At 37.7% G+C, this 12,008-nt stretch overlaps 1 protein-coding gene across 5 annotated transcripts in view; it reads left to right on the top strand.

Moving 5' to 3' along the window:
- RBM26 (RNA binding motif protein 26) overlaps positions 1-12,008 on the top strand; it is a 114,504-nt gene that overhangs the window by 56,597 nt on the left and 45,899 nt on the right. For 2 of the 5 annotated variants that reach the window (XM_006894061.1, XM_006894059.1), the window contains exons 10-14: positions 2,635-2,746; positions 3,905-4,064; positions 6,864-7,028; positions 7,715-7,846; positions 9,166-9,237. In XM_006894061.1, the coding sequence (XP_006894123.1) occupies positions 2,635-2,746; positions 3,905-4,064; positions 6,864-7,028; positions 7,715-7,846; positions 9,166-9,237 (641 nt within the window). The remainder of the gene's footprint in view (positions 1-2,634; positions 2,747-3,904; positions 4,065-6,863; positions 7,029-7,714; positions 7,847-9,165; positions 9,238-12,008) is intronic. The other 3 variants (XM_006894060.1, XM_006894063.1, XM_006894062.1) reach the window with 3 other exon arrangements.

Genomic DNA, 12,008 nt, shown 5'->3' with positions numbered 1-12,008 from the left:
TTACTGACCCTTCCTGCCTTCTGAGATTTTATTTTGAGCATGTACTGCTCTCTTTTCTCATGTGGGTGATTATATTGAGGAGTATATTTTTCCTTGTTATTGTTACTTTATGCCTGAGAGTCAGGATAAATTGAGAATATGCAAGATAAATTGAGTTGATAGGGGAAAGAGCAGGAATCAGATATACTGTGTTGATTGAGAAAATGATGGTCTTGTTAATAGAACTATTTTAAGGATTTTTTTTAATAACCAACCCAAACCACTCAAAATTTGATGTTTGTACATATTGAAATTGTTGAGATAATAGTTTGCTTTTGAGAAAGAGGAACAAACGGAAATGTACAAATTTGATTTTTAAATAATCAGTCAATTCAAGTTGAGTCATTATTTTGGCCTAGTGAGGGTGTATCATGATAGGTGGTGAAGAGATTGAGATTGTTCACAGCCTTAGTTTTCTTGACTCCACAATCAACACTCTTGGCACCAGCAGCAAGGAAATTAAAAGATATAATGTGTTGGGAAAGTCTGTTGTCAGGGACCTCTTGAAAGTACTGAAGAGCAACAGTGTTAGTTTGGAGACTAAGATGCCCCTGATACAGACGATGATCTTTGCAGTCACTTGCTTTGAATCAGAGAGCTGGATAATGACTAGGGAGGATAGAAGGAGAATTGATGCTTTTGAGCTGTGGTGTTGGAGAAGAGAATTGAAGACTGTTCAGAGAATGAACAAGTTCATCCTTGAGAGGGTTAAACCAGGCTTTTTCTTGGAGGCAAAGATTCTGAAGCTTCGTCTGACATACTTTGGACATACTACAAGGAGGGACCAGTCCTTGGAGAAGTATGCCATACTTGAAACGGTGGACGGGCAGTGCAGGAGAGGAATACCCTCAGTGAGTGACTGGGGTAATGAGGGTAGGTGTGTCAGACAGATTGGCACAGGATAGAGCAGAATTTAGGGTTGTTGTACATAGGCTCACTGTGAGTTGCAGGCGACTTGACGGCACATAACAACATCAACAGTGAGGGTGCAGCCGGAGAGTTCTTTTGAGGCAAGAATGATCAGGCTTTGCCTTACATACTTTGAGCATGTTCCTAGGAAGGGCTATTCCTTAGAGAAGGACATGATGCTGGGAAGGGTGGAGGGTCAATGAAGGACAGGAAGACCCTCACCCAGGTAGATTAACAAGGTGTCTGCTGCAATGGGCTCTTGTGTGTCAGGAAGTGTGAGGATGGTGCAGATAGCATAGGATTCAGATCTTTTTGTTCATAGGGTAACTATGAGTTGTACTCAACTGGACAGCACCTAACAATAAGATAATGAGCTACACTGCCAACCCACAGGCATGTGGTTCAAATCCACTGGCTGCTTAGAGGGAGAAAGATAGGCAGTCTCCTGTGTGGTTTATGGCCTCAGAAAACCTGCTAGAAGGGCAGCAATGAGTTGTTTCCAACTCCACAGTACATAGTAGCAACATTATCAGAATGCGGATTATCGTTTGACTGTTTAAAATTTTGGCATCATTTGCTAAAGTTGCTGGGTTTATTGATGATGTTGTTATGTGCCATCTAGTTGCTTGTAAGATGAAAGTTGTTGTTAAGTGCCGTCGAGTCGCAGGCGACTCATAGCGGCCCTATGAAGGAGAGTCCTCGATGCTTGGGTGCCTTTCATCCTCTCACCAGGTTCATAGGATTTCCAGAGGCAAGCTATTATGTAAGTGGATGCCACTCCTCCTCAAAAAAATCAAAGTAAAAGATGTTAAATTTAGTAGGTAATTTTTTTCCACTGGTATATATTTTAGTGTAAATCTTAAATATATTTTCATTCTCAAGTATGTATTCATTTTATGTGGGTTTATAATCAGCATTGATTTTCAGCTTCAATATACTTATAGTTTTCATTGATTGTGTGTTCAGTTTAAAAACTTGCCTCTGATGAGCCAAAAGCGGTTGGGAGGAGATTCAGTGACTGAGGTAATCGGGACGGGTGTGTCAGTGGCAGTGCGATTGGCACAGGATAGAGCAGGGTTTAGGGCTGTTGTATGTAGGGTCACTATGAGTTGCAAACGACTCGACGGCACATAACAACAAACAACAACAACATAAGACAGTGAAACTCTAGCCTTAGTGGTAAGGAGCTGTCACCCCAAAAGCATGTGATTTTAATCCACCAGCTGTTCCATGTGAGAAAGATGGGCAGTTTCCTCCTGTGTGATTTACAGTTTCTAAAAACTTGCTGCAGGTTCAGCTATGAGTTGGTTCCAACTTGAAAGCGCATGACAAGAACAACTTTGAAGATAAAATAAGCAACTTTAGGAAAATGACTAATGTAAAGCCTCAAATAATTTGTTTGCAGTGAGAATGATGACAGATAAGAATATTAGCATGAGTCCTACCCCAAAGATGTGTCCTTCAGAATTATACTTTAAATGGCATATGAGAATTACTGTTTTCCAGATATGAAATGAATGCTTCATTGATTTGGAATAGGTTAGAATTCCTTAGATCCTTAGACATTGGAAAAAGAATTTCTGTTAACTAAAATATAAGGATGAAAAGTCATTCCCTTGTATAAATTTAAAGAATTAAAATAAAACATGCAATGTTAATCTTTTCTTTTTTAATGTTTTCAAACAGAAAAGCCTCCTAATAAAAGCAGTATGAGGATAGTAGTGGATTCAGAATCAAGGAAAAGAACCATTGGTTCTGGAGAGCCTGGAATGCCTACAAAGAAGACTTGGTTTGATAAGTAAGCTGATTGGGAAGATTGAGAAATTTTACTATGCAGTGATTCATATGATCAGGGAATTTTTTTTTAACAATACTGAATTAAAAAAAAATTCTTTTATTTGAGTTCTTTAGGCAGTCCCCAACTAAACTATAAGTTGTTTTTAAAGATACATGTATCAGTATTGGTTTAGGGGAACAATTTTTGCTCTTGTCATATCCTTCCTGTCCTAATTTTTCCCTGTAAAAATAGTACGGTTGAATATTGGCTAGATAAAGGGAAGTCATGAGTCCATCCTCATCATGCCAAGGGATCATTAATGTGGTCTTGGAGGAAGTTTTAATATATGTAAAGTTCTTCTTAAAAACTAGATCTTCACACTTGCCTTCTCCCCTTTTGTGGGTGCTTTGTTAGTCACTAAATTGTGAAGGGAATGTCTTCAAAAAAGACTGGAATCTGGGGAGCTCTGGTGGCCTAATGGCAAGAAGGTGCACTGCAATCCCAGAGGTGCATGGTTCGAATCCACCAGATGCTCTGCTGAGAAAGGAGGGACAATCTCCTCCTGTACCAGTCAGATCTGATTTGACGGTACACACACATGAAAATAATAAAATAAAAATTTTTTAAAAAAAAAGACTGGAATCAGAATGACTCTGAGCCAGAGTTACTCTTTTTTTTCTTGTTAAATAGATTAGAATTATTAAATTCTTGTTAAATACTATGTTCTACAGAGTCAGTAATATTTTTTCTTTTTAAGGTGGAAAGAAATTATGACATTTATTCCTTACTTTTTAACCTATTGTAGGGTAGGTTAGATGGAAATAGGATATGGTGCAGTAAGCTAACTTTTCAGAAATGTAACAGGTTTTATATGCAGATTAAATTAAAGAAGGTGCTAAGACCTTTCTTGCTGAGAATGTTGAATATTAGTGGGCAAGACCTATTAAATTTTATGTTAAAACCCATCTAAGATGCCTTTATGAAAAACCCCTTGACTATAAATTGGAAGTTTCATGTAAGAAAATTTAAGTTTCTGTTGTCAAGTCAGTTCATTTCAGTTTGGGAGGAATAAAATGAAATTCCAGTGGACGTTGATTTTGCATGTAAAACTTGTATTTCTGTATAGTTGATAGTGGTCAGATTTTTAAGTGTATTAATTAACTTGCTTTTCCATTGCAGACCAAATTTTAATAGAACAAATAGTCCAGGCTTCCAGAAGAAGGTTCAGTTTGGAAATGAAAACACCAAACTTGAACTTAGAAAAGTTCCTCCAGAATTAAATAATATCAGCAAACTTAATGAGCATTTTAGTCGGTTTGGAACCTTGGTTAACTTACAGGTAAGAATGCAATGAATTGATTCTTTTGTTTTTGTTCTTATTATTTAATGGGGAACCTCTGGTGCCGCCGTAGCAGTACGGAGTTTTGGTTCTAAACCACCACTTGCTCTAAAGGAGAAAGATGCGTAGTCTCCTCTTGTACTACAACCTCTAAAAAGAAACCTGCTGGAGAGTCAGCTATGAGTTGGTTCTTATTCAAGGGTACATGACAACAGCAACAGCAATAATTGTTTAGGGAGCTAAGTTATAATTTACCATAGAGAGAGATCAGCTGGCCCAGTGAAGAGAAAAACGATGTGACCAAGACAAAGGTGGGTGACTTTTAGTTCGTGGCCCTTAGGCCAGTCTTTCATTGTTTCTGTTCAGACATTCCTCTAGGTCGTATAGCCCTGGTGTACAAATTGCCATCCCTTGGTCACTTGTGGTTGCTGTGAGGCTGAACACTGTGACACGGATGTGTCAAATGCATTAATGGTTGGCTACCAATACGCCAGGGATGTGTCCTGTCTCCATACCTTTTCAACCTATATGTAGAGCAGATTATCCGAGAGGCTGGGCTCTATGAGGAGAAGCGTGGCGTTAGGATTGGTGGACGATCTATCAACAATCTGCGTTATGCAGATGACACAACCCTGCTCGCTGAAACTGAGGAGGACCTCATGCACTTACTGCAGAGGGTCAAGGACTGCAGCCTTCAATATGGACTGAGGCTCAATGTCAAGAAGACAAAAATTCTCACCACTGGCCCAATCGGTAGCATCAGGATGGATAGTGAAGAGATTGAGATTGTTCACAGCTTCAGTTTGCTCGGCTCCACGGTCAACACTTTTGGCACCAGTAGCCAGGAAATCAGAAAACGTATTGTGATGGGAAAGTCTGCGGTTAGGGACCTCTCTAAAGTACTCAAGAGCAATGGTGTCTCTCTGGAGACTAAGATGCACCTGATACAGGCCATGGTTTTTGCAGTCACTTGTTATGCATCAGAGAGTTGGACAATGACTAGGGAGGATAGAAGGAGAATTGACGCCTTTGAGCTGTGGTGCTGGAGAAGAGTACTGAATGTACCATGGACTGCCAAGAAAACAAATAGATTCATCCTAGAGAGGATTAAACCAGGCTGCTCCTTGGAGGCAAGGATTCTGGGGCTTCGTCTGACATACTTTGGACATGTTGTAAGGAGAGACAGGTCTTTGGAGAGCAGCCAAAGTTTGAGCCAGGCAATTTCATTTTGAGCGCATACTCTTAAGCTGTTTTCTTCATTGCTTCATGTTGTTGTTGTTGAGTGCCATTGAGTTGTAGGTGACTCATAATGACCCCGTGAATGAAAGTCCTCCATAAGGTTTCTGGAGGCAAGCGGTTGCGGAAGTGGATGCCACTCCTGCTTCCAAGCTTGTTTTAATTGGGGACTCCACCAAACAGTGTCTGCCATAGGTCACCACTAATGCATTTGACACTGCATCAGTGTCAGTGTTCAGCTTCACAACATCCACGAGTTACCACTGTAGAGCAAGTGGACACACCAGGGCTATACGACCTAGAGGAATGTTTGAACAGAAACAATGAAAGACAGGCTCAAGGGCCACAGATTAAAAGTCACCCACCTTTGGCTTGGCAGCATCACTTTCTGTCCACTAGGCCAACTGATCCCTCTCTCTGTTGGTGTTATTGTTGTTGAATTATTTTTAGACTGCTGAAAAACACTTGAAGAACAGAAAATTAAAGTGAAAGCATTGGATTTACTATGTTTCAGTTTCGTAACCTACGGAAACATGTTCCGTGAACTGCAGTTTCCTTAGGTGTAAAATACTGATACTTTATAGTTATTTCTCACTTTGGAAATAATTATTGTGATAATTACAAATTTTACATATTATAAAAATGAGTTTTTCTTCTTTTTTTTGTTCGCCTTCTGATTATGTCAGTTCTCACCACACTACTCACTGACATGTGATTATTTGTTGTAGACAGTACTGTAGTTCTTCTGATTTATGTAGTTCATCTGATTTATGGACAACTCATGCTTGCTCTTTAACATGATGTAAATTTCCCCTTACTTTGAAATGATTGAAACCTACTCATAATAAATTCTTGACCATTTTGATCCCTTTTACTTGCTGCACATAGAGTTTTAAAATCATTGAGAAGACTTAGAGCCTTTTCTTTCACTAAATTGAGGCTATAGAGCTTTGGTGGCATAGTCGGTATGGAGTTGTGCCTCTGACTCACAGATGATACCACTGTGATAATTCAAATTCTCCAGATGTTCCCAGGGAGAAAAATGAATAGTCTCCTGGTGTGATTTATAGCCTCTGAAAGTTTGCTGATGGGTCAGCTATGAGTCAGTTCTGACTTAACAGCAGTGAGTAAGGAAGTAAAACTAAAGAAGAACTGTATGCACCAGTACAAATCTACCTACAAATTCTACTTAAAAATGCACTCAGAAATGTCTCTTGTTTGTAACCCAAGGACTGCCCGTTTCAGAACTGGGAGAAAACAGTGAAACATTTTGAATACCCTTAGTATGTATAGCATCTGTGTGATCAACATTTTTCTATTCACTATTGTATAGAAGGATGTTTTTCTTCTATTGTGAATAATCTTCAGTTACTGTTTGTCCTGAGTGAGAAGAGACTGATTGGAGCTAGAACTCTTATAAGGAGATTGTGGTAATAATACAGGCATAAGGAAATAAAGTAGAATCTTACTTGGGAGAATTGGTTTTTTACTTTCAGAAGCATTTTATTGTATAAACCAGAAGATCTTTTGGAAATTCACTATTCTTAATACTTTAAATCTTAGGTTGCCTATAATGGTGATCCTGAAGGGGCACTTATCCAATTTGCAACATATGAAGAAGCAAAGAAAGCAATATCAAGTACCGAAGCAGTGCTGAATAATCGCTTTATTAAGGTTTATTGGCACAGGGAAGGAAACACCCAACAGTTACAAACTAATTCCCCAAAGGTAAGAGAGAAATTTGTGTGAAATTAAATGCTTTTCTTAGAAAGTTCTTAGTATAGTGTTTAAGAACAGAGGCATTTAAGTTAGCTAGACTTGATTTCAGATTCTGGGTTTTCCACTTTTAATCTGAGGATTTGAGAAAATTTCTTAGCTTCTTTAACCTGTTCTCTTCTTTAATTGTGTTGTCATTTCTAAGTGGAGAATAATAAAATATAGATTAAGTGTAATTATCATCATCCTGTACCATTTCAGCCTCTCCCCCTCAGTTTCAACTGAAGAGAAAAAAACAACTCCCAAAACCTCTGAACTTGAATCCGGTTCATAGCAACACTCTGTCAAGCTTTTGTGGCTGTTAACAAGGGGAGACTGCCTACCTTTCTTCCTCAGACCTGCTAGTATACTGGAACCACCAGAGACATGGATCTCTGGCCTAGCAGCACATCTTGCTATAGCTCATGTTATCAGAGCTTCCTAGTTCATCAGCAAACACTGTGCATTGGAAATGAGTATCTTGTAATTCAGTCTTTTACTTTGTATTTACAGGGGAAAGGTTGGCGATCTCTTCCCTTGTGGTTTGCAATCTTTTAGAACCCAGTAGAGAATCAGCTTAGAGTCCATTCTGACTAGATGGTAGAGTTTGAGGTTTTGAATATGCTTGTTTAAGTTGGTTTTATTTTTCATTTTCCAAGGTAATACAGCCATTAGTCCAACAGCCCATAATGCCTGTGGTGAAGCAGTCAGTTAAAGAACGACTGGGTCCAGTACCTCCAAGTAATATTGAACCTGCAGAAGCACAGGGTGCCAGTTCAGACCTTCCTCAGGTAAATGAAAGGTTTTCTCTTCATTGTCACGTAATTGGTGCTCGCTAAATTAATATCTCTTGGTGATGTGAATTCTAGTTGTGTATATTTTGTATAGAATTGTGATAATTTTTATATATTTGAACCCAGCCTGTAAAATTTTTAATCATTAGTGTAGCATTTTCATAGCTTATGCTTTTCTCATAGTATTTTAATCTTAATTCTTCTCTTTCATTTATGAGCAAAGTTTCTCATGTTGTGAAAGAAATACATTTTATAAAGTTCTCTGAAAAGTGTTTAGTACACTAAATCTTAGGTTCCCTTCATCTTTTTGCTGAGTTTGAATTGTGTTCCAGCAGTAATTGTATACTGAATTGAAAGCTTTTGGAAAGAGAAGGCTCACATTTTCAGATTCAAGCATACTTGATGCTGTACTGTTTCAGGCACTTAACGTAGCTCGCAGAACTTTGCATCATTTGTACTTAACTCTGCAATACTCTACCAGGGTCATTTTCTTTGCCTCTCATTTCTCCACTTCGTGGAAATTTCTTGTTTCTACACTGTCAGTTTTTGAAACGTAACTTTCTTTGTGTCCAAATGTTTCATATTTGCCATATGAAAAAGGATGTAGCATTAAAATTTAAAAATAAAATTTAAAAGTAAACTGTAAATTGGTGATTAGTAGTTACTTTTAAAAAAACCTCAAAATCTCCCGAAGTACTGAATAAACAGGCAGATTTTCTTGCTTCTTAAAAAAAAAAAAACCTCAAAATCTCCCTAAGTACTAAATAAACAGGCAGATTTTCTTGCTTCTTGTTGTTGATTGCTATGGAGTTGAGGTCGACTCATAGAGACTTTGTGAACAAAAGACCTAATGCCTTTCCATAGCTATCATTGTTTCTCCAAGTTCATAGACTTTCCAGAGGTATGTGGTTTAGGAAGTGGATGCCACTTGTTGCTTCCCAACTTGTTTTACAGCTGGGAGCTCCACCAAACACTGTCCACAAGGGGAAACTTCTGGTATCTTGCTTACTCATCTAATTTTTAAAATGTCAAGACATTCTACTTGTCAGTGTAGAATTCTAAGAATTTTTATTCTGTATTGGTGAAAAGGACATTGCCCATGACAATTAAGTCTCTTAACATAATTTTGTATGAGTTGTATAATATTTGATTTTTTACTTTTCCATGTTTTCCCCTCTCTTAAAAAGTTCCATGTTTTTGTGCTTATCATCAGTTTACTTGTAGATTGGTTTGTATTATTAAAATCAGAATGTTCAAAACCCAACAATCCTGTATGTTTGGGAAAACACTGAATATGTCCATTTTAATTTTTTTAGAATGTAACTAAGTTATCTGTGAAGGACAGGTTGGGTTTTGTATCAAAGCCATCTGTTTCAGCAACTGAAAAGGTAAGAATAGCATGATGTGTTTGTCTTGGCTTCATAAATGTTTTCAGGTGGCATCTTAATTGTAATTTTTTTCCCCAAACTTTTAAACTCTTGCTTAATAATATTTTTTGTCTCTTATTCCTACCTTTTGCTTTCCATTTGTTGAAAAAGAAAAATTCTTACCTACCCTCATTATTTTTTGCATCGGCATCAGTGTTTTAATACTTGCTTCTCACTGTATTTCCACGTGCTCTTTTTATTTTCGTTGGAGATTTGTGCATCTTCATTTACAAGTGTGGCAACCCTATAGAAAAAGCCATGGTTTTGGGATTTTCCCGAGTTTGAACCCTGGCTTCTTAGTTACTAACTGCATGGTCATGATGTTGGGCAGTACTTTTAACCTTTGTGAATCCTTCCTTTTAATGTCGATGGTAATGTTTATCTTGCTCATAGGATATTGGAGTATAAAATAAAATATTTTTTAAAAAAATTTATGTTTTGAGTGTGTACTGTCAAATCATATCTGACTGGTTGGTACAGGAGGAGATTGCCCTTCCTTTTCCAGCAGAGCATTGAATGGATTTGAACCATGTACCTCTGGGATTTTAGTGCAGCTACTTGCCACTAGACCACCAGAGCTCCCTGACATAAAATTTTTTATTAAGAATATATACTGGAAAGGATATGTAATGTAAATTTTACTGGTTGCTTATAGCTGTTGATTACAATATTTTTAGTCATTTTTGTTTTTAAAGTGGGGGGAGTGACAACTGACTAAATGAACATCATTTATAGAGCCTGTCTTCATATAGTTTTGTAGATACATTTTTTTTGTGTATGTGTGAGTGCTCTGTAGTCTTAGACTTACATGAGATCACTGAGTTTAGAATTAGTCTTTCTCATTTCTGTTTACCTTAAAGGAAGTTAAGGCCTAAGTAGTTTTATGGTTTTACTTTATACAGTGAGTTACAGAGCTGGGCTAGAATTTGGGTCTCTTGTTCATGGCTGTTTCCATTATGAAATTCACAAGGGAAATTGACTTCATAGGCAAATAGATCATCCCACGAGATAGGTGAACCACTGTTTTTACTAACTAGTTTCATAGTATATTGTTTTCCGTATTTATTGCTTTCAACTTTTGATAGTACGGGGAATTTAAATCTGAAACACATTTTGTATTGTTGATGCCTTCTTTCTTGAGCATCTGTTACTTTAGGCATAGCAGGCCTAAAATGGATTGTTTTCCTTGTAAATTAACTTTTCCCCCTAGTTCCCAACTTTGGAAATGTTATAGCAATTTACAGATACTCTGCAGTTTAAAAGCTTTGGAATCCTTGACTTGATTTCGTAGTGTACTTGCTTTTTTTGTGTCACTTTAGTGTCCCAGCTTGTGCATGTAAGATCCCAAGAGTATTTGGAGTTCACTTTCTTTAGCTTACACTGCTGCCATCTTATTTTCAGACCTATTTTAATATTAATTCAATACCAAATTTGAAGTTTCTTACCTAAATTACAGCATATCAAACTATAAATGTTCTGTTCATGTTTTAGACTTTTCTATGCTGGAAATACTCTTTTGCTCACTGTCTTTTGTCCTTTCTTGCTCCCCTAGTCCCCTCAAAAACCCCAAAACTGCTGCAGGTTTTCCTTCAAGAGTTTTTTTTTTTACCATGCTTAACTGAATTCTGGTCATTCTTTAGCTATCTTAATCTCCCTAAGCACTTCAATAAAGCCTTTGAAAATTTTAATTTAATAGCTCACGCTTGGCCCTTCCCTTTGAATTTCTTCATTGTTCAATTTATGCTGCTAGCTTTAGTAGTATCTTTTACTTTGGTTTAGTTTATCATCTGTTACAACTCAGGAATATATTTGTGTATCATACAATAAGTCTCAGGAGCTTTGGTGATGTAACCTGTGGCTTGGTGCACTGCTCACTGAAAAGTAAGGTATCTCCGGTGGCTTAAATCCACTTGAGAAATTTGGGCAGTGTCCTTCTGTTGAGACTTAAAACCTTAACCACCTCCTGAAAAAAAAAAGGCCACTGACAGTTTGCTTGAGTCATGGTTGACTTGATGGAAGTGAATTTTGGATTGTTTTTTTTTTTTAAAAAAAAAAAACCATTTTAGGTGAAAAAAGATGATTCTCAACCATCTTTGGATTGGCATAGTAACTGCAGCAGTGAGCTCAAATGTGTCAGAGATGACAAAAATGTCACTGGATAAGGGCAAGGTTCAGAACTGTTGTTCATAGGGTCGTTATGAGTTGTATTTGACTTGATGGTGCCTACCAACAAAAACAACTCTGCTGAGCTATTTGGGAGATTTAAAAAATATGTGGTTAAGTCCATTTAGGATTTTTTTGTATCAAGAAGTTTTTGTTGTGTATCGTCGTTTTGTTGTGTATAAGTCGAAACTGACCCATAGCTGACCCTCCAGCGGGTTTTCAGAGTCAGTCGCAAGAGATATTGCCCATCCTTCTCCTGCAGAGCAGCATGGTGGCCTCAAACCATTTGCCTTTGGGATTGCAGCACAGCTCCTTGCCACTAGGCCGCAAGAGCTTCCCTCATATCAAGAGTTGTAATATCTTACTACTGTTTTCAATGCTTTTATAATAAAATTCACTATGCAAAGGCATTTGACTGTGTGGATCGTAACAAACTGTGGCTGACTCTTGAGAAGAATGGGACTCCAAGAACACTTGATCGTTCTAATGCGAAACCTATACTTGGACCAGGAGGCAGTCGTCAGAACAGAGCAAGGGAACACTGCATGGTTCAAAATTGGGAAGGGCGT

This window comes from Elephantulus edwardii, unplaced genomic scaffold, assembly GCF_000299155.1.
Source record: "Elephantulus edwardii isolate Elephantulus edwardi_28Jun2011 unplaced genomic scaffold, EleEdw1.0 scaffold00134, whole genome shotgun sequence".
Classification (NCBI taxonomy): Eukaryota; Metazoa; Chordata; class Mammalia; order Macroscelidea; family Macroscelididae; genus Elephantulus; species Elephantulus edwardii.
Note: the sequence above shows the minus strand (reverse complement) of the source record. Positions and strands in the feature narration are given on the sequence as shown.